Source organism: Panthera pardus, unplaced genomic scaffold, assembly GCF_024362965.1.
Source record: "Panthera pardus isolate Hobbes unplaced genomic scaffold, ASM2436296v1 HiC_scaffold_24, whole genome shotgun sequence".
Taxonomy (NCBI): Eukaryota; Metazoa; Chordata; class Mammalia; order Carnivora; family Felidae; genus Panthera; species Panthera pardus.
Genome location: NW_026526810.1, coordinates 57,407,171 through 57,429,225, shown reverse-complemented (window position 1 = coordinate 57,429,225; position 22,055 = coordinate 57,407,171). Strand labels below are relative to the sequence as shown.

Below are 22,055 nucleotides of genomic sequence, written 5' to 3'. Positions count from 1 at the left end.
GGCAAGGAAAGTGCTCAATCTGCTAGAGAAATGAGACAGAAGCTATCCCTTCAATCTGCCTAGAAATCAGATCCATTGAAACTACTGCCACCAAAGGGAAGACTCGGCTCTGAACTTGGCACAAATGAGGAGAAACCATTGCCATCCATCCTATTGTAACATACTGCCCCACCCATCCTATGTCAAGAGCAGAATTATGACCCTATAGAAGGTTCTGAGATTCTATTGGATGGTTCCAGTGGGGAAAGATTAGACTCTTCAGAAGCTAATAGACTAGAGCAGAATCCAGAAGACCATACATCAGAAGGGAGGTAGACTTTATTGGAGAAAAGGAGGAAACTAAGTAGCAGAACAAGCCAAATTATTTACTCCTGCTTGTTTTTTCTGAGTCCTATTTAATACCAAAGATCTTAATATCTGGAGATTCTTGCAGAAGCCAGGCTAGAAAGATTATTTTCCAGGGCAGTTATGCACATTTATCTATGCACATGGGGCTTAAGAGAAGCACCTGGGCATAGAGAAAAAAAGATATTAAGAACAACTGATAACATCTATTGATGCTTACTGCCACGTATACATTTCCAAAGGGTTTTGTGTTGGTGAACCATCTATCTGCTGCAGGATGTATATTGAATTTTCCAGCATTATCCCTCTATCCTCACTGTATCCTTACTGAGGCATAAGCATATTCATGGGCAGAAGAATCAGAAAGCTAAGTTTCGTTATGGCCAAATTATAGGAGTGGGAGGGAAAAAAAACAGTTAACTTAATTTTGTTCCTGTCTTTTGGGACTCTCAGCTAGTTACTGTGTTTTATAAATGGACCCATTTCCCCAATTCATTACATACATCTCTGCTGGTATTTTAGGGAATCTACAATGGAAGAACACAAGGACAATCAGCTAGACTATGAGTAAGTAGTCCTGATTATGCAAAGTCACATCCAAGGACCAAGGTATGAAGCAGGTCTGCTACTGATTCCTCCTTTCATCTTCTAGTCTTGCTCTCTCCTTCAGCTCCTATCCATCTGTCCTCCACTGTACTCTGCCCCAAACACCCCTTGGCCTCCTGAAGTGACAGCCATTGCAAAGCCCCCATCCAAGCCAGCCCTTCAAGGTAGGAATTTCTTTTCCAAAACCGTCCCTTGTGCCTACTCAATACATATGCCCATCTACCTATCTTATTTCCAGTTAGTGATTTTAGAGACAAACCAATTAATTCAATGAATTAATTCATTTTCAAGAAAACAAAAAGTTTATTGAGAGCTTCCCATGTGCCAGATACATTTCTAGACTACACTAGCATTAAGTTACCATTATTTCATTCAAATTTACTTCAAAAATGATACCTGCATTCTTGAAAGTGAAAACCTGGATTACTTCTGTGTGTGCTCAATGGAGTGACTCCCATAGGATATTCTCAAGCTTTCTAGTAGGTAATAGCAGAGAAATTTTCAGTTGAAGGGAGGTAGGAAAAGACTGAAGCCCTAACTGCTGGTGGAAACTTCTTGTGGTTCTGCATAAACCTATGTCCAATCATAAATTATGTACCAGCTTCCTGACTAAATGTACTTGATAAAAGTGTACTGCATGAGCAGCTTTTGTGAACAATTTGAAAATCATTCTCTCCAATGCAAAAGGCTATTTAAGGAAGCAAAACTTCTCCTGGAACCAGAGTGGAGGTGCACTATTATACTGAGCACTCTGGCCAAGAAAGACCTCCTTTGCTGAGTTAAGAATTATTGAAACAAATTGTGCAGCATAATTAAGAAATGTAATTTCCTAAAAATGAAAAAGGAAAGGTGTGCTCCCAAAAATAGCCAGGCTAATGAGTTATATGTCTTCTAGATATCCTTTTTGGCCCAAAAAATTAGTGATCTTAAGATAACTGGCCCTTATTCATTTTGGGGGCTGAGCCTACAGGTCAGAGAAAGTGGAAATCTTAAGACTGGTCCAGTCAAAGAGGAACATTAACAGTTTGAACATGGACCTTGAAAGGGATATGCAGAGAATAGATGAAGCAAATCAGGAACTTCTTCTCAAAATCCAAGAGAAAGAAAATGAGATTCAGAGGTGAGTATTGGGGTTTCATGTGGGAAGTTCCTAATCCAAAGAACTGGGAGGAGCATCCAACTATTGATTTCGGCTCAGGTCATGACCTGAGGGATCATGACCATGGGATCAAGCTCCTCATCAGGCTGTTCTGACAGCATGGAGTCTGCTTGGGATTCTCTCTCTCCCTCTGTCTCTGCCCCTCATACCACTTAATTTCCTTCTCTCTCTCTCTCAAAATAAATAGACATTAAAACAACAACAACAAAGAAAATCCTAAAAGAATGAAAGATACTCACCTGAGCTGGAAGTACATTGGGGTGTTTGATGTGGTAAATGGGGGAATCGTACTTTTCTTGTCTTTAAAGAGATTCTGATCCTAAGGATCCAGGAAAGAAAGGGTTTCCAACTTTAGATTTTATTTATTTATGTGTTTTATTATTTCTAAGGCTGTCAGTTCCTCATAGTGTGTGCTTGCATCGTCCAGGATGGAAGGTGAGATTGCTCACACCAGAGACTTGGCTGAAGATGAAGAATGGGAAAAGGAGAACCACACCATGATAGAGAGGGAAAAAGCCTTGCAGGAGCTGGAAGAAGAGACAGCCAGACTTGTAAGCAAGAATTAGGGAACAGCTTGGCGTTCCTGGGTGGCTCATTTGGTTAACTGTCTGAATCTTGACTTCAGTTCAGGTCACGATCTCGCGGTTCATGAGTTCAAGCCCTGAGTCAGGGTCTGCGCTGACAGTATGGAGCCTGCTTCGGAGTCTGTCTGTGTCTCTCTGTCTGTCTGTCTGTCTGTCTCTCTCTCTCTCTCTCTCTCCCCCCCTCTCTCTCTCTGCCCCTCTCCTGCTGGTTCTCTCTCTCTCTCTCTCTCAAAATAAATCAATCAACTTTAAAAAAAGGTTTAAAAAAGCAGGGAAAAGCCAACTGATAGGGTTGATTCCTCCTCACTGTCAGAAACAACAGTTTCCCCTTTTTACATACAAAGTATAATCAACTCAAAAGTCATAGCAGAGTAGGTCCTTGCATGGAAGGGGATGTGTGGAGGGTAGGGTGTCTCTGGTAATATTTAATATTGGGAAGCCGGGGATGTGGTCATCTCAATCCCTGGGAAGTTGGTGTGTACGTATGGAGATCAAACCACAGGTCCTTTACCTGACATTATGCAGGAAGGTACAGTTACTGTAGTAAAATATCACTGGGGTAAAATAAAGAACAGTCAACCAAATCAAGATGGTGGTACACAGATGCACATTTAAACTCTGCTTCGTCCTCTCAACAGGATAGGAAGAATGAGACTCTGGTCCACAGTATAGAAGAACTTCAAAGAAAGGTGACATGGGGCTTTTGTGTTCCCTGGTGTCCCCACAGCAGCACCACTCATCAAAGAGGCAAGGGAGGGCAAATAATCACAGAAGATCCCACATGTCAGAGAGGCCTGTGCTGGGCGTGGGCACTACTACTAATCCACTCTCCTGAGGCTGAGTGTCATGACCAAAGTGCCATGGATTATCCCTGCAAGTGTCAAATTGAAAGGAGTGGATAGGGCATCCCAGGTATTCAGTGATCCCATAGGTTCTTCATTCTATCACAAGGAAATTGCTTCCAAAGGGATTGACTGGGACCTCTGTGGTGAGAGGTTAATTTTGCTTTCAATAGAGACTTTTAAAAACACTTAATTCCTAAAAATTCCTTCTTTTTTGTCCAGGTATTCCCTCTACCTCAACTGGTCAAAATACAGTGGATTTCTTTATGATTCCCCTACTTTCTGACCCATGCCCACAGGCCTGAATAATGTGGCATGGATTAGGGGTTCAGGGAAGTACTCCTGCTTTGAGCAGCTTTGGTGGCCAAAACTAGTGAGAATAAATGGAGGTAGATTAAAGATGTTCCCAAAGACACCAAGTATCCATCAAGGGACCATTTCCTGGCAGCTTTGATATGGGCCAAGTTACTGTCTCCTACATATCAGAGAATGTCTTTGTCTGCTATATTTTTTTTATTTGATATATTTTTTATTTGAAATGTATCTTTTCTGTTTGAAACCACAGCTTACAAGGAAATCACATAAGGCAACCAAGTGTGAACAAGAAGATCTAAAAGGAACCCCAGAAGAGTCAAAGGTAAACAAAAAAGCAATCTCGAATGGGTTTGGTCTGCGTGACCAGGAAAACAAGTCTTTAAGTGGAAACAATTGTCAAAGTTGGGATAAATTCTTTGTAGTTTCAGCCATGCCAGATTAAACCTGGGCTACTAAATGCTGAATTCTCCCCTGCCCTTAGTAAGGGCTTTCACTCTGAAGCCATATATTTTATTCTCTTTCCATCAAAAAGAGGGCACAAATGCACAAATACATACATAACATTGGAGGTAGTTGAAGTCCCTCATTTAAATCCCAGACCCAGAGGTACTTAGTGTGATATACGAAGTTGAGCAATTTAATCAGTTCCTCCCAGCCTCAGTTTGAAAACTGAATGAAATTGTGTATATAAAATATTCTTTTTTTGGAGTTCTAAAACATTAAAAAGTCACAATTTTAAGGTGATTATTTAAAAGTATGGCAGAAGCATATGCATGAATTCATATAGAGGCAGAGTTTGGACTTGTAAATCTACTGTGTGCTAGGTAATTTACACACCCTGTCATTGACTCCAATCCAGCAAAGGATTCATTCAACTGGTCATTCAAGTATATAGTAACCTCTAACTGCTAAGTGCATCATACAGGGCTTACCATTTCCCTAATTGTGTTTCACAGTTAAGCACCTGAGCACAACCATAACCCATCTGATCAAAGATGCAAGATTTAGAGATCTTTTTTTTCAGAAGGCAGATTCAATTCTTATTGATAATTTCTGTAGGAATATGTCCTTGTCCTTGCCTTATCTAATTTTTCTTTGCTTCTTTTTATGATGTTTAAGTTTTTTTTTCTTATTTTTTCTATTTTTTTTAGAAATCTCTGCACCCAGTGTGGGGCTCCAACTCATGACCCTGAGATCAAGAGACACGTGCTCTTTTGACTGAACCACCCAGGCCCCATCTTGCTTTTTTTTTTAATTGATACTTATTTTTATATATGTCATTTAAGAACAAGTAAATTAAAGAGCAGAAAAACACACTGTCCCTATCTTTCAATCTCTTTTGCTTCTTAAGCCCCACATTTAAGCCCATACTTAAGCCCATACTGTGTGTATGAAGACTCAGAAGATATAGACACATTTAAAATAGAAATCGAAAATGAAAGAATAGAGAATTACTGCTCTATGTTCTGGTGGCCAAATTAGCATTGATAGACATAAAAAAAGAGGAAGTCAAAGCCTTCAAGTAAGTTGTTTGGGCATGCCTATCCAGGACACTTATCTGGAAAGAAAGAAATCAGGAGCCTGTGTGTACATGGGGAATAAACTTGAGCTAAGACTAGAAACGAGCTTAAAGCTCCTTGATTATCCTAGCCATAAAACTGCAGAGATTAGAAGACTGATTTTCTTCCTTCTTCTGCCCAAAACAAGTTTTGCTAACAGCAAGTCTGCCCGAATCTAGCGGTGACACTTTAAGTCTGGCTATGCTGGCCACATCAGGTGAGCTGATTGTGACAGACTCCAGACAGAGAGTTCCTGGCACAACAGTGGCCATTATTTTCCTGGCAGCCATCAGCCCAGCCCTAAAGAGTATTATTAATGCTTTGAATCATTCCCTTTTGTCCACCTATTTTGAAGAATTCTCACGTTGTATCTCTAACTCTATGAAATATACATTATCTCTTTTGCTTCTGTTCCTCTTGCATGCTGGTGATCAGTTCAGCAGTTTAATAGGACACCCGACTCAACTCCTTGTGACTCAGGCCACTGTCTTTAAAATACAGCCCATAGCACCTTTGGCTGTCTAGCCCTAGATGTAATTGACTGGTGGGGAAAGGAACTGTTAGAAGAGTCCAAATGTGAAAAAAAAAAAAAATGGTAGCTCAATGAAAGTGGGAACAATAGAGCTGAAAAGGGAAGAGAGGAAAGCCTGCAGTATGTCCCCTCTGCCTACAGAATATACCCCAAATGCATCTTTTCCTCTCTACTACTATTACACCGCCCTTTTGCAAGCCACCATAACCCCTCACCTGGATGCTAAAGTAGCCTCCTAACTAGTTAGTCCTCCTGCCTTTATACTTAGACCTAAACAGTCTACCTTCCACACACAGAAAAGATTATTCTTTAGAAAGAAAACAAGCCAGGGGCACTTGGGTGGCTCAGTCAGTTAAGCGTCCGACTTCAGCTCAGGTCATGATCTCAGTCATGAGTTTGGGCCCCGCATTTGGCTCTGTGCTGACAGCTCGGAGCCTAGAGCCTGCTTCGGGTTCTTTGTCTCCCTCTCTTTCTACCCCCTCCCCTGCTCTCTTTCACTCACTCTCGCTCTCTCTCTCTCTCTCTCTCTCTCAAAAGTAAACAAACATTAAAAATTTTTTAAATAAATTTAAACAAGAAAGAAGACAAACCAGATTGTATCTTTACAACTTTAAGCTCTCACCTGGCTTCTCACTGCAATTAGAATAAAGAACCAAACTCTCCAGAAGCTATAAGGGCCTATTGTAATCTCTTACATGTCTACCTTTCCCCACCTCATTTCATTCTTACCAATTGCCCCTAAGCTCCAGCCACTTAACATCTTCATACACACCAAATTAGTGCTACTTCACACTAGATTCAATTCAAGTGTCCTCTCATCTCAAGGTTGAATCCCCTCCATTAAAAAGACATCTAAAATTGGTCCTGACGCACTTTAACCACCTGTGAGATAATGTTCGTGATCCCATTTCAGAATGGAATCCTGCTTTTACCTGGCTGAGTTACGAGTCTCTTTCCCTTTCTATAGGCTAAGTTAAAACAGCTGGAAGCTTCCTGTGCAGACCAAGAGCAAAAGCTGACAAAGGTAAACGACAATAACTTCAATGTTCCTTCTCCCACAGTAAGGAAAACTTGATCTTTGGTCACAAGATTTGAAGGAATGTATTACATCATGTCAATACAGTCCCCCAGATTACCTTCTCTTTTCACATTTTTTACGGAATATTCTCCATAACCTATACCTTCTATGAATTAGTATCTATTTTTCTCCCAACTGTCCCCAAGTAATTTCCATCGGGACTGTAAAGTACAGCCTGTTCATCCACAAAAAAACAAAAAAGGCATGATTTCATACATACAGCAAATACATATTTAGAACAATTAGAAAAGCACATTTAAGGCCTGGGGCCTAAGAGGAAACAAGTATACTACTGTTCTTATAGCAACTTACTGAGTAAAATTTAAGACTGAATTTTGACTTCCCAGGTAATGGAAGACTACACATTTGTGGCACAGCTCTGTGAAGATCAGGCCCTCTGCATAAAGGTACAGTTTCTCTGTAAAGGGAAAGTAATGTGTTTGTTAAGGTACAGGATGAAGTGAAACCAGGCTTTTCAAAGAACACTGCAACAATTTTAATGCTTCAAGGTGGCATTACAAAGGCCTTTAGGGAGGATGACACTCTACCACTAGAATCATTCTATTACTGCCCTCATCTCCAAAGCTCTGAACTCTTAAATTAATAATGAGCACTTTCCCTGTTTATAATCCCAATAACCACAGGGACCTGCCCAGTGGTGAAGTGCAGTAAGAGATCTGGAGTAGTAGGGGGCTGGTGGACTGGGAAAGGAGACAAAATGGCAGTGGGAATACCAAACATTCACATGACAATGCTGTAACACATGGTTATTAACAGCAAAAAGCACATAAGGCTTCTAGCAAGTAACTGTGGTTTCTTTTATTTCTCTTCGAAGAAGTACCAGGAAACTCTGAGGAAAATAGAAGAAGAACTAGAGACTCGGTTCCTTGAGAGAGAAGTGTGAGCTTTGGCAAACAAAGGAACATCCTGGTTTTAGTGGTAACTCCATCTCAGCCGGAGTCAGAGCAAACATTTCTCTGATCAATTCCTATTTGGAATTCAGGGAGCCCCAACACCACATAACTTTCCTCTCTGTTAGCGATCTTGTTGACCCCCACTCAACCACATCTATTTAAAAATGCAGGTCCTTCTCCTATCTTTCTTAACAGACTGCAGAAACATACCTTCCTTCATAATTGTAATCACATTGTCAATTATTCAGGTTTATATTAAGGGCAAGAACATGTGCTTTAAAAACGGTCAGGTGCCCGGGTGGCTCAGTCTGTTGAGCATCTAACTTGGGCTCAGGTCATGATCTCTGGTCTGTGAGTTCAAGCCCTGCATGGTACTCTGTGTTGACAACTCAGAGCCTGGAGCCTGATTCTGATTCTGTGTCTCTCTCCCTGCCCTTCTCCCAGGTGCGCACTCACTCACTCTCTCTCTCAAAAATAAACATTAAAAAATTTTTTAATAAATAAAATAAAGTACAGTAAAATAAATAAAAAGGGTTAGTGGTCTGGCACCCTGATAAAATGGGCATTCTTTAAATTTTATAATAAAGGTCTTAAAATTAATACTATCCTCACTTCCCCAAAATGTATGGAAATTCAACCATACAGGATAGGCATGAAACTAATCTCCAGACATAAACTAGGTCAATCATATTATGAAACGCAAACTGTATACTATATTAAACTATGAACATTAAAATTAGAAATTAGAGTAAGAGAAAAGCCTCCCCCCCCCCCGCAAAAAAAAAAAAAAATACTCCTTGAGTATGTCAAGAGTCTAAATAGTGAGAAACTAAAACCAAAAACCTCACTTCCATTCCCTGACCCTCTTTAAAATTTAAATCTTAATTCACTTGGGAAGTATATCCATGTATTAAATATTTTGGAGTCTTGGGATTAAGAGAAAAAGACCTAGGCTTCATACAGCCTCTAAATAGGCTAGTCCACATTGTGGCCTGGGGGCCAGGGCACCAGGACTTAGAGGTCCTTACCCCTAATGGACACCTTCAAGTCTCCTGAGATCCTTTCTGAACATTAAGTATGGCTTCATTACTAAGCCAAGATTTTAGAACAGGACTACCCAATGGAATTTTTTGTGCTATCTAGTATGTAGCCACTATGCACCTATTGAGTACTTGAAAGATGGCTGTTGTGATGGAGGAAGTGATTTTTTTATTTTCATTAAATGTAAACAGCTACGTAGCCATTGGCTACAATACTGGACAGTATAGCTTTAGAATATAAAACTTTTTTAAATAACCATGATGTAATACGAACATTTAAATGTACTTTATTCAATTCCCACCTTGGTTCTTTCTCTCCTAGATCAAAAGTCTTGAGCATGAATTCTGCAAGAAAAAAGTTTAACAGCCAAAATAATAAGGTAACCATTTCAGTCCACTTTCAGCTTTTCTCAGGGTCATTACCTTCAAGGGAGTTTCCAAAACACTATAAGCCACCAGACACATACCAATCTTCTCATGTGCATTTTCCAAGAATAGTAGGACACATAATTCTAAAGCATTCCAACCCTAAACATACGAAGATGCTATGGGACAATGGTCTCTCTTCTCTCAGAGCCATGCAAATGACTTGTTCTCAAAGAAACTAGCCTCAGACCTCACAGAGTTTAGAATGGAAGCAGGAAGAAATATTAACTGAAGGAACATTCTTGTGGAGAAGAGGCCAAGACAGGACACATATACCACTCCTCCCATCTCCCATAATCACAATGGTCTTTCCTGGTGATCCCAACAGGATCCCAAATTTCTCACTACACAGAGCACCAGGACATATATCAGAATTAGCCCATGAGTTAAAACATGAGAAGTCATTACTTCTTTATGTAACAGCTTCAGTGTCTGTTCATATTTAACATCATGATGTCATTAGCATATATGCAACGGTCTAAAGGACACAATTGGATTTAGAGCATCCTCTTGGCCTGCTTCGTGTCTTGTGGTGGCAAAAAGATAAACTTCCATTAGACTTTAATTTTGTAACTTATATTGGCTTTAGAGCCAAAATTGACATTCACTAGAAACTTTATCATTTAGATAGTCTTCATAATTTCAAAAAAAGTAAGTATTTTATTCCTAAAAAACAAATATCAACAATCATCTATTGTCGTTGGGGTCATCCAGATGTTTGGATATGTATTAGACCATGTTCACAGTGACCATGGTTCCCATTATTCGGAACAAGTTATTTTGGCCCCAAGCTTGCATATTATACAACAACCAACAGCAACAACAAAACTCCTGAAAATAACTGGACTCCACCTCTCTAGAACCAAGCTTGGCATGCTCCCTGATGTATCCCATCATCTATTCTCACTGACTAATCAAAGTATTCCTTCTCACCACCTATCAGAGAAAAAAATCTTCCTCAAGATTACCAGAGTCCCATGATGGTTCAATGACCTATGATGTCTGAACAACCTTTACAGCCTGCCTGAGCAAATGACCAGCTGGCATGCTGCTTAATCTCACTCAAGCTAGGGAACAAAATTCGTAACCCAGAAAGTTTCTTTCTAATTCCAATTCTGTGAGCATCATTTTCACAATTTTAAAATGTGATTGTACTTCTTCATTTTTATCTCACAAGCAAGCTAAAAGGAAAATGAAATAGCTGAGAAAATATTTTGGAAGAGAGATGCCACAGAAATCCAGGAAATATCCTCATCTTTATATTTTTAGAACTCTTAAAACTTCTCTTAGAATACATTCGTGTGGTTTTCATAGCCTGTAAACTTCTTTAAGGGTTACTGGTTAAGCAGGAGGTAAGGGTGTAATGTGGATTCAAAGGACCCAGGTTCCAAGTCTGGCCCTGCCACTTATTAGCTGTATGACCTTACATACGAAAAAGGGCAACCTACCTTGACTTTTCAGGCTTTCATTCATTTCTATCAATATATTAAAAAGTAATACAAAATTACACATACATACAAGCAAATATATACGCTCGTCTCTGAAAATTCCATCTGTTTATGCATATAAAAAATTGCAAGACATTATCTAAATATAACATTAACTAATGGCTCATTGAATGTTATTTGACAGTGAATGGTAGATTCCAGAAATTGCTTATTTATTAATGTCTTTCCTTCTTCCAGGATGATTCTCTCCAAAACAAGGGAACTTGGTTCTGTAAAAGGTAAGGAGACACCTTTGAGTAAACTTCCTGGAAAATGGGGAGTTTCACTTAGCCATCCTGGCAGACAACAAAGTCTAGACAAGGAAACCCTTGTAGACATACCCACACACATACCCCCAGAGTGAAGTCAACAAACTAGTGTCATCGATGACCAAGTTTCTCACTTCTAACGTATGACTTCCTCATCCCAAGGCAATCCCTAATCTCAATTTTCCAGTTTTAGAAGCTAATAGGCTAGTAGTAATCAGAAATAAGAACTTTATTACCGAAGATAGATGTGGCAAATCTCATGCTTATTCCTTTTTCCCTTTAATGATTTGAATTAGCTTGATGGATCTGGTTCCCCAATAACATCAAGATTGGAAATGGGGATCCTTTTTATGATTCATAAGATGATTGGATTTTCACACTATTTTGTGAGATGTGTCCCCCGCAAACTTAATACAATGTCAACATGTTACATTAGAAATACTAGAGAATTGTAAATCCATGTATACCCCTACTTAACAGCAAATGAGAGAAAATGATTATGAAAGAGAGATCACACTCAACAGTACCCAGAACATAATTCCTCAAAAATACTTGTTAAACTGAGTAAGAGCTCAAGATTCAAACAACCGAGCAGATATTAGTCCTGAGGGAACCACTGTGATAGCAAAGTAAAATTGGCACTCATGAAGCCCCTGCATTTGTAAGAAAAGGTCAGATTATGTTCAATATAATTTATTTAAGAAGGCAAAGAGAAACATATATTCAAAGTGGCATGAAATATGATTTAGACAGAGTTCCATCAAAATGGTTAACGTAAAACTATTGATGTTTAAAGGTCAGCTTCAATTGTCTGGAAAATTTGCTCAAGGGGGATACCCCTTCATTTTACATATTCAGATATCCCTAAATACAATACTCCCTGAAAGCTAGCAGAATTTCCCTAGAACTCCAAGGCTGCCTTCGCCTATAATTTGACACCAGTGTTTAGCGTGAAATTACCCGCATGGGCTCCCAGGGTAAGAAGTATCTGCTTTAAAAGAGGGTTGGTATCCTGAAGAGAATCTGACAATATCCTAAAAGTCTAGCTCATCATATCAAACTAGAAGGGTCTTTCTCTTGCTCTGCTCCAATATCCTATGGGGCAGTGGTATATCAGGCACTGACTCAAGAGATAATAAAGGTAGATTATGCCTAGGATTTTCTCTGGGAATAACATCCCAGAACTTTCTTATGAATACTGTATTCAGCTTCAAGGAGAATACTAGGAAGAGATTTGTAAACGTTTTCTGATTCTAATTCTGACCAAGATGATATACTATAATGGATCCTAACTCCTATCACCAAGACCAATTATTGATGAGGAACGGGCTGTTTTTGACTGGTGGATGGAGGTAGGTAGTGAATTGGTGCTGCCTCAAGCAGCAACGTAGCACAACTGGATAAGGGTTACACAGGAAAGGAAAAAGTAGAAATTTGCTTGTGCAAATCATAGTAAAACTACAAGGTCAAAATAATTCATCAGTTTAAGAAAAAATCAAGACCACTATAAGGGGAATTTACAGAAATTCATTAGGAAACATTAAAAGTAACATGAATGAAAGAAGAGAAATATAGTGAGATAATCATAAATCCATCAATTCTCTTCAAATGATAAGCTCATTTCAATTCCAACCAAACTGCCCAAAAGATTTTTCATTAAATTTAATAAAATGATTCTAAAAATACACTGGATATAGAAGAGTAAGTAAGTCAAAAATATCCTGGACAATTTTAAAGGAGAGCAAAGAGTGGGGAACGTGCCCTTCCAGTTATGAGGACTTACTTTAAAGCTACATTAATTACAATAGTGTAATACTGTCACAGGAATAAAATCAACCAATGAAATAGAAACAGGGCGTATATGGAACTCTGATATGTGACAGTGATTGTATGTCACAAAGGAAAAAAATAATTGTTCAATAAAGGTAGGGGAGGGGTGCCTGGGTGGCTCAGTCAGTTAAGCGTCTGACTCTTGATCTTGGCTCAGGTCATGATATGAGTTTGAGCCCCATAGCGGGTTCTGTGCTGACAGCATGGAGCCTGCCTGGGATTCTCTCTCATCTCTCTCTGCCCCTCCCCCACTCACGTTGTCTCTCTCTTTCTCTCTCTCTCTCTCTCTCCCTCTCAAACATTAAAATAAAATAAAATAAAACAAAATAAAATAAAATAAAATAAAATAAAATAAAATAAAAAAGTAGGGTAAAAATGATTATTCAGATGAGAAATAATGAGATTGGATCACATTTAAATACACACACACACACACACACACACACACACACACTATATTTAAAAAGCAAGGCCAGATATGTTAAGGACTAAATGTCCAAAAAGAAAAAAAATCTTTAAAAATTGACATTAATTATCTACTGCCACATAACACATTATCCCAAAACTTAGTGTCTTCAAACAACAAACATTTATCATCTCACAATGTCTGTGGATTAAGAATCTGTGAGCCACTTAGCTGGGTGGTTATAGCTCACCATCTGTTATTAGGTTGCAGTTAAGATGTTGGCCAGGGGCACCTGGGTGGCTCAGTGGTTGAGCATCTGAATCAGAGCCTGGAGCCTGTTTCATATTCTTTGTCTCTCCCTCTCCTCTCTCTCTCTCTGCCCCTCCCCAGCTTGTGCTCTCTTTCTCTGCAAAATAAACAAACATTTACCAAAGAAAACTTTTTTAAGATGTTGGCCAAGTTAGAGTCATTAGAAGGCTAGACTGGAGGATCTATTTTCAAGGTAGCTTACTCACACATCAGACAAATGTTGCTGCTTGTTGGCAGGAGGTTTCAGTTCCTCCTTACACAGACCTCTCCACAGGACTGCTTATGTATCCTTCCCAGCATGACAGCTGGCTTCCTCCTGAGAGGAAAGAGGAAGCTGCAATGGTTTTAGTGTGTAATCTAGGAAGTCACACACTGTCACTTCCATGATACTCTATTCTTGAGAACCAAGTCATTAAGTCCAGCCCACAGTACAAGGGAGGAGAGCCTCTTAAAGGGCAGAATATCGAATAATGTGTGGACATATTTTAAACTAGAATACACTGCTAGTAGAAAATAGGAACATCTGTTAGGACTGGATGTAGGGAATGGTTTTTTGAATAAGACACAAAAACACTGGTTCTAAATAAAGATTAATACACTAGACTTTATTAAAATTAATAACTTTTGTTCTAACACCTTAGAGAAAATAAAAGTTATAAAGTAGAGGGAAGATATTCACAATACACACAATGGAAAAGGACTGATATCAAGATCATATAAAGAACTCCTACGAATCAATAAGACAAGCCCAAACAACCTACTAGACAAATGGGCAAGAGCAGACATGTAAGACCTATGAGCAGATGTTCAGCATCATTGTTCATCAGGGAAATGCAAATTAAGACCATTACTTTACACACATTTGGCACAATTTTTTAAATCTGATGATATCAAGTGTTAGAGAAAATATGGACCCACAGAAACACATACCCTGCTGATGGGTTACAAATTGGTGCAAAACACTTTGGAAAACAACTCTGCAAAACAAAAAAATAAAACAAAATATAAAAGAACAAGATCATTTCAGCCAGTGATAAACACTAAAAGAAAATCAAACATGGTGATGAAACAGAGAATACCTGGCTAGCCAGAGTATGGGAAGGAGCTGCTTTTATAAGGGGTTGTTGGTAATGAAGACAACAATTAGTGGGAGACATCTGAAGATCAAAAAGGAGCCAGACATGCATTTAGGCATAAGTTTGATTTTGTTCCTGGTTTCCTAACCTCTAGTTAACAGTTTCTTGACTTTCTCTTTTCAGGTTTTTTCAATATGTCTTTTCCACCACCCTATTTTTCATCAGACTGCTGGGCTACTTGTTTTTCCACATATGTTTTATAAATCCAGATCTCCTTATCAACACACTGCCCAAGATATTGAGCAGGGGCATTCTGTGGAAGCTAAGATGCTTCCTCTTTCCATCTCTCACACTTGAGACAGAGGACATGTTACCCCACTGATACATAAGAAATAACCTTGAGCAAAAGAAGAAAAGTGGTGTCTGAGTCTGTAGACTAAGAGACGGCGGAATTTGCGGAGGGAAGAGGTTTCCTTCAGCTTTTCCCTTCAGGTCTGTCTACTTGATTATCTTCCATCTCCAGTTGTCTTTCCAAGATTTATCTTGCCCAGTAGAAAGCTCTGTCAACAGATTTCTAGGACTACAGGATAAGCTAAATAGCACCAGACAGTAAACAAACTAGACTACTTGGGAAACAATGTCATAGATGCTCAGCAAAGTTAGAATTGATATATTCTTCTAGAAAATCTTTAAAATCTGAGAGACTGGATCCCTGCAATGCAGAAGATTGCTCACTACTTATATTAGAACTCTTTGGTTATAAGTGACCTTAACTTAAGCTAATTTGTAAATTTGCAGAAATAAAGGGGGGGGGGGGGCAGGGGTATTGCCTCATGGAACTAAAAATCTGCAGTTTCTGGCATGGCTGGGTCCAGGAGTCTCAAAGCAATGTCACTGGGATTTCCCCACTCTCTCTTTGCATTGGCATTCTCCTTTTAGTGGAAAGATAGTGCCAACAACCTAAGTCCCATAGTACAAGATTAACAGCCTTGGTAGAATGAAACCATCTTTTCCAATAGCTACAGCAGACAATTTCAGAGAAACTGCCTTAGCTGGGGTCAAGTGCCTACCCCTGCCCCAAACTCAGTGTGGCCTAAGGAATGGGAGTGCTCTGATTGGTCAAGCATGAATCTGTGAAATCACATTTCCAACCTCTTATAAGGGATAGAGGAGGTTAGGGGGAAAAGAGTTAAGGAAGTTAACTCCACCTAAACTCAATGGAATGTGTTTCTGTAAGAAAAAGGGCCTCTCTTCCCTCAAAAAAAGAGAAAGGGATACTGAGCAGGCAAAAGCAGATGCCCATTTAATCACTAATTTTAGCTTTACATGTAAACAACCAACTTGATCAATTAAACAAATTCTTAAAGCTATAGCTCACTGCATGTGTCTTCCTGCCAATAAGAACCACAACTTCTCAAGATCATAGATTGAGATACTAAAAAGCCATTGGAAAAAAACAAACAAACAAAAAAACACCTCAGTTAAAAAAAAAACAGGTACATAATTAGGTTTGTAAGGCTAAAGCAAGGATTCTAAACTAAATAGCCTAAGACTATAAACTGCTTCAAAACTTGGGATAACATATAATCAAACCTCTTATTTTTCCAATTAATTGCTGAAGCATCCACGTGCCTTATTAACATGATATATTCAAACTCCCTCTTAAAGCTTCCCGAGCCTCCTAAATTCTCCAGAGCCTTGACAGCATTGAAATCCAAGAGCAGGGAAGGGTCATTCCGCCTTCCACACCAGCAGGGAACTAACATAAAAACCCCTTAATTCATTGCCTCTTGAGGCCACACAATGTCAACACTGACAATTAGTCCTACACAGGGTGATCAAATAATTTACCCTCCAATTTGAGACACATGTGGGGTGCCTAGGTGGCTCAGTCAGTTGAGCAGCCAACCTCAGCTAAGATTATGATCTCACAGTTTGTGGGTTTGAGCCCCACACCAGGCTCTCTGTTGTCAGTGCAGAGCCAGTTTCAGATCCTCAGTCCCCCTCTCTCTGCCCCTCCCCCATTCTCTCTCTCTCTCTCTCTCTCAAAAATAAAGTCAGCATTAAAAAAATTGAGACACATGTGATAATAGAAAAGGTCACCTTTAATTATGCCAGGACAAGAGAAATCAAACAGAACCATCTCAACAGACCAAGACCTAAGATTGCCTCATGTGCAGTCTAAGGCCCTGCACAGTGTGTTTTGCTGAATGAAGTACGTCCTATGCTTCAGTGTTAAGTTCAGCCAAGGGTGCCTATGCTTAAGGTCCCAGTGCCGGAGTTCAAGATGCATCTCTCCTTCTATTCCTATACGGAGCCCTCTGTTCCAGTGTCAAGTTTCTAAAGGACCAAGATTGATTTTAGTTTTTGCCAGCCTCACCCTTGCCTGCCTAGGAAACCCTTCAGTCTAGGAAGTCAACCTACTCTCAGGACACCCACAATGGGTGGGTGAGTGGGAGGTCAGGGGGCCAGTCTGAAGTCTCAATACTCAAAATACCAAGGGAGGCCCCAAGGAGCACACCTTCCCTTCCAGGCATTTTTCAGGCTTTTCTGGAACGTCTGCCCCTAGAGAAGAGAAACGTTTATTTACTAAAGTCAATATTCAACATGCCATTCTTTTCTACAGTCAAACCTGGGTTTTCTAACTTAGTATCAACTGGTCTGTTTAGGCAACATTTCTGTACATCTACATTTTAAAAATAATCATTCCTCAAAATGATGAGGTCATATTGCTCAAGATTTGAGAGCAGAAGGAAAAGGAAGAGAAATGAGAAAAGGAAGAAAAAGAAGTTAAATCCCTAGTTTTGTGTAGTGTTGGGGACATAAAGACATACCATCTGTCTTTGGGCAGGTGAAAAGAAGAGACAGATTATGTGCATACATGATGAGTCCCACAGCAGAAAAACAGAGGAGGGAGTAATACCCCATGCCTATGTCCAATAGGAGGGGACATCAGATCCAAGGATGATGCCAGCCTGAGAGAAAGAGTAAGAGGCCAAGCACTAAAGCCGACCATGTGTCAGCAAAACCGTTCTGCTGAAAAGCTAAAAACATCTTTTACCCTAGATGGATATTTTAAATAGAAGTAACCAGATTGAAATACCATAAAATTAAACAACTCTCTTTCTTGACAAATTACCTACAATAAGTAAATTCTTTCTTAATCCCAGGCTTCAAAAAAAAACCCCAAACCCTTTTCTCCTGGCAATTATTAGAGTAAAAACACAAAACACCTGCAGACAGTACACATAACTGAGTTATTTACCCAGCACCCACCATGTCAATAAAGGTCTGCACTGCATGCAACATTTATTCCTACACTGAATGGCACTGGAATTTTAGGATCCAGCGGAATCTGGCAGTTTTCTTCCTACTGGGTGGCCATGCCACATTGAATTGGATTTCATTCTTGGCAGAAGAAAAAGATCAGGTTGGGCCAGCTCCCATTTACCCCACCGCATGATAAAGCAAGAAATCCACACCTTCTAAATGCATGAATTTGAAACTCAATCATGAAAAAAAAAAAAAAGAGTACTTTCACACATTGTGGTTTGAGTCATTTATTTTAAGAGAATTTTTTTAAAGTTTTCTTTCATGCATATTTCATTATTCACTATATTTTCTCTGCTGTAGCCAAGTGGAAAGATGCTGAAAAACAGCTCAAAAGTTATTGTAGGGGACACAAATCCCTAACACCAGCTTGAAATCCACAGAATTTCTCTGTTTGTTGTTTCAGTAAAGGTAAATGTTGACTGTATTGTTTGGGGTTATACCCAGAATGCAGCAGCTGAGAGAATTCAGAGCACGGATGTTTACTCAGAGGGTAAAGAAAGCCAGCAAGGAAAAAAAAAAAGGTAGAGAAACTCAGGAAAACAATTTTCATCATATAATACCATAACTGGAGGAGATTCTGTTGTACTTTAGATAACTTCATTAAAAAGGTAGAGGAGGAGGAGGGAAGGAAGGGGCAGAAAGGGGAAAGAGGAATAAAAAAAAAGAAAGGAAGGAAGAAAAATAGGTTGATCCCCTACTAGTATAGTATATACTAGCTGGTTTGTAAGCTATATGCCTTTATCTCATCACAGCTAGTAACTATGCTTTCTGAGAGTGGTATCCGAATTTTTGATTTTATAATTCTGAGAAACAGAGTTCTAAAGGCTATGGTTAAAATCAATGGTTAAAATCACTGTTTTAAAAGTTCTTTCCATTAAAGAGCAAAACTAGTAGAAGCCCTACGCAGTGAAAACGGGAAGGGGTCATTCATATGTAATGAGGGGTCGGAGCCTGCCTAGAAACAAGTACAGGGGAAGTAAGTGGCGGTTATGTCCCCTGCTGAATATTTACAGAAGAGACTGGCTGTAGGTGCAGCAGTTCTCAGTGTCTTAATCATCAGAGAAAGCAGACCATCTTGCTTTGGCTCTGGAACAGTGTGCCTCCCTCAGGATTTGACTGCGGCCACAAGGTTCCCTCAGCAACAGTAGAGGGCACTGTTCCATGGTGTATGCAGGATCTCCTCAGAAGCCATTTCTTTCCATCGGTAAAGTACACCCCTATTGGATGTAGAAAGGGGAAAGAAGGTCCACAATAGTAACAAATCTGTCCAATTTTTCACAGATTCATAGGCCAGAGTCAGGTTTGAACATCGAGCACTGAGGATATAGTATCCTATGCCAAGGGCTGAATCACTACCTACGATTACAAAATGCCTAAAATCTTCAGAATGTGTGTCTTGAGCGGAAAGATTTCCTTACAGTCTCTGCCCACCATGAAACAGGATTCCACACTTTGATGAATCCCCAAAATAGATCTCACTCCATAGTGCTACTTATATTGAATGCTATAAATATATAAATTTAAGATTCATGGCTGGGTGAAATACATAAAGGGGATTAAGAGCACACTTGTGATGAGCTGAGTAAGGTAGAGAATTATTGAATCACTGTATTGTACACCTGAAACCATTATAATACTGTGTGTTACACTTCAATTAAAAAATAAAGATTCATGGAGACACAGGTAAAGGACACATATCGCTTATCACTTTAAAAACTAAATCAAATCCCCCTTTGGTCATGTTAATATTTCCTTTTCAAAGACTTCCCTCTTCCCAACTCTTCAATCTACCTTTCTCTTCTTCCACACAACTTGAAAAGAAATGGCTACTAAGAACCATTCAGCTCTCCCTCTCAGATTATATTTACCACTCAACAAAACCAAAGTTCAGGAGTTAACCTGTATGGTAACCTGATTACATTCTACCACATACACTAACATATATCAGCAAACCCAGAAAGACTCTGCCAAGACAATCATCTGGCCCTTTTATAGCAGACATGATATTAACAATCATAAATTCCATTTACTGAGTGTATATTACATGCCAGCACTTTAAGTGTTTCACTTGCACTACTGTATTAAACACAGTTTTCCAAAGTAGATTATTATTATGCCCAGTGTACAAATAAGGAAGCCAGTTCTTAGTTGAAAAAAAATCAGAATCTGTGCCTGTGTCTCGCTCCAAGCTTGGACTATAAAACTTCTATTGTTTCTGACGTCAGACATTGACCACACAGCTAGCCAAGAAGAAGGTGGGGCATAGTCCAGAGTGGGTTGTCCACCCACCTGTCAAGGGAGAAATCTCAACCATGGCTGCAATTATATAAGAACTGGCCACCAGGGAGACTCTCAGACAATTCATAGATTTACAGAATTGGCAAGGAATTTAGATATTGCTCTTTCAGGCCCAGTGAGGTACTTTCCTCCAAATCACACAACTAATGAAGAACCTTGAGTCTTTTTTCAGGGGCCTTCTAGTAAACTAGCATTTCCCAACTCTTTATAGTGGGGCACTAACATAATGCGATTCTGTTGCAATTGTTATTTAAGCACAAAATCAACTGTACCCTCCTGTCTTCTAAGGTAAAGTCATAACTCTTAACTCTGGGGAAATAAGCCTCCATATTTCTCTCCCTGCTCTTATAAAAACTAATAGGGAAGGGGAGAAAAGAAAGGGTAACACTTGAAATACATGGAACTTTTTTTAGGAGAGCACATTAATAAATCTTGAGTTAAGTAAAGTGTGAATTGTGGGGGAGTGTTAAGTGCTAGAGATGAAATTCTCTTCATAATAATAAAATACAAGGAATTTTATCACATCTGGAAGGAGAAGAAAGAGAGAAAGCTGAATAACATGAAGACACAGTGAGCTCCAAGTTCGTGGAAATGGATAAGAGACTTTCAGAAGACCAGAAAAGCTAATATTCAATTTTAGATTATCTCCTAAGTGGTGCTGCAATGTATACCCCCACATGGTTCAATCACCAGTAAAATTTACCACACAGAGTTGTAGGTATTGCCTCCACAAGTTGCCTTTTGGTGACTCTTACAAGTGAATTTTGGGAGAAAAGCAATTATGTTTGACTCAAGTCTGAGTCAACACTGGATCACAGCTAAAGAAACAGCCTTAAGTTATAAAATGGAAAAGTAGCAGAAAAGTTTTGCAAAAGTCCTCAGCAAAAGGACAAAAATCAGTACATACATGGAACGTGGAAGATGGCAAGAAAGGCAATCTTAGCGTCCAAGGGTGGGTAGCTCCTGGTGACACGTAAATTATAGAAGAAACTTCTACATCTCTTCTTTCCAAGGTTCTCTCCAAAGAGCCAGACCAATGCCAAGGAGTTCTTCCCCTATGTTTTCTTGAAGTTTTATGGTTTCATGCCTTATATTTGAGTCTTTTGAGTTTATCCACTTTGAGTTATTTGTATACAGTATAAAGATCCAATTTCATTCTTTTTCATGTGGATATCCAGCTTTCCCAGCATCATTTTTTGAAGAGATTATCCTTTCCCCACTATGCACTCTTGGGACCTTTATTGAAAATTAGTTGACGATATATGTATGGGATCAATTCTGGGTTCTCTATTCTGTTCCATTGATGTAGATGTCTGTTGTTATACCAATACCACGCCATTTTGATTACTACAGCTTTGTAATACAGCTTGAAGTCAGGAAGTGTGATGCCTTCAGCTTTGTTCTTCTTCATCAAGATTGCTTGAGCTATTTGATGTCTTACGTGGTTCCAAGCAAATTTTAGGGTTGTTTTTATTTCTGTGAAAAATGCTATTGGAATTTTGATAGCAATTTTATTGAATCTGTAGATTGCTTTGAATATTAATTCTTCCACTCCATAAACATGGGATGTATTTCCATTTATTTGTGTCTTCTTCAGTTTCTTTCACTGATGTTTTATAGTTATCAGTATACAGATCTTCCACCTCC

The 22,055-nt window shown here is 39.2% G+C and overlaps 1 protein-coding gene and 1 pseudogene across 6 annotated transcripts; both read left to right on the top strand.

Annotated features, from left to right (window-relative positions):
• Window positions 1-238: 238 nt before the first annotated feature.
• On the top strand, window positions 239-15,578 carry TMCO5A (transmembrane and coiled-coil domains 5A). 6 transcript variants are annotated; one of them, XM_019442617.2, is made up of 13 exons: window positions 249-311; window positions 868-912; window positions 998-1,115; window positions 1,922-2,071; window positions 2,538-2,661; window positions 3,333-3,383; window positions 4,102-4,173; window positions 6,910-6,966; window positions 7,368-7,427; window positions 7,856-7,920; window positions 9,297-9,354; window positions 11,086-11,126; window positions 14,961-15,578. In XM_019442617.2, the coding sequence occupies exons 4-13, from the start codon at window positions 1,983-1,985 to the stop codon at window positions 15,157-15,159; spliced, it is 816 nt and encodes a 271-aa protein (XP_019298162.1). In that variant the 5' UTR covers window positions 249-311; window positions 868-912; window positions 998-1,115; window positions 1,922-1,982; the 3' UTR covers window positions 15,160-15,578. The 6 variants fall into 6 exon arrangements, with proteins under 6 accessions (XP_019298160.1, XP_019298162.1, XP_019298163.1 ...); XM_019442618.2 differs by having other exon boundaries at window positions 266-311; window positions 1,016-1,115; XM_019442615.2 differs by lacking the exon at window positions 998-1,115 and having other exon boundaries at window positions 239-311.
• LOC128773363 (small nucleolar RNA U13) lies at window positions 11,498-11,595 on the top strand (annotated as a pseudogene).
• Window positions 15,579-22,055: the final 6,477 nt, after the last annotated feature.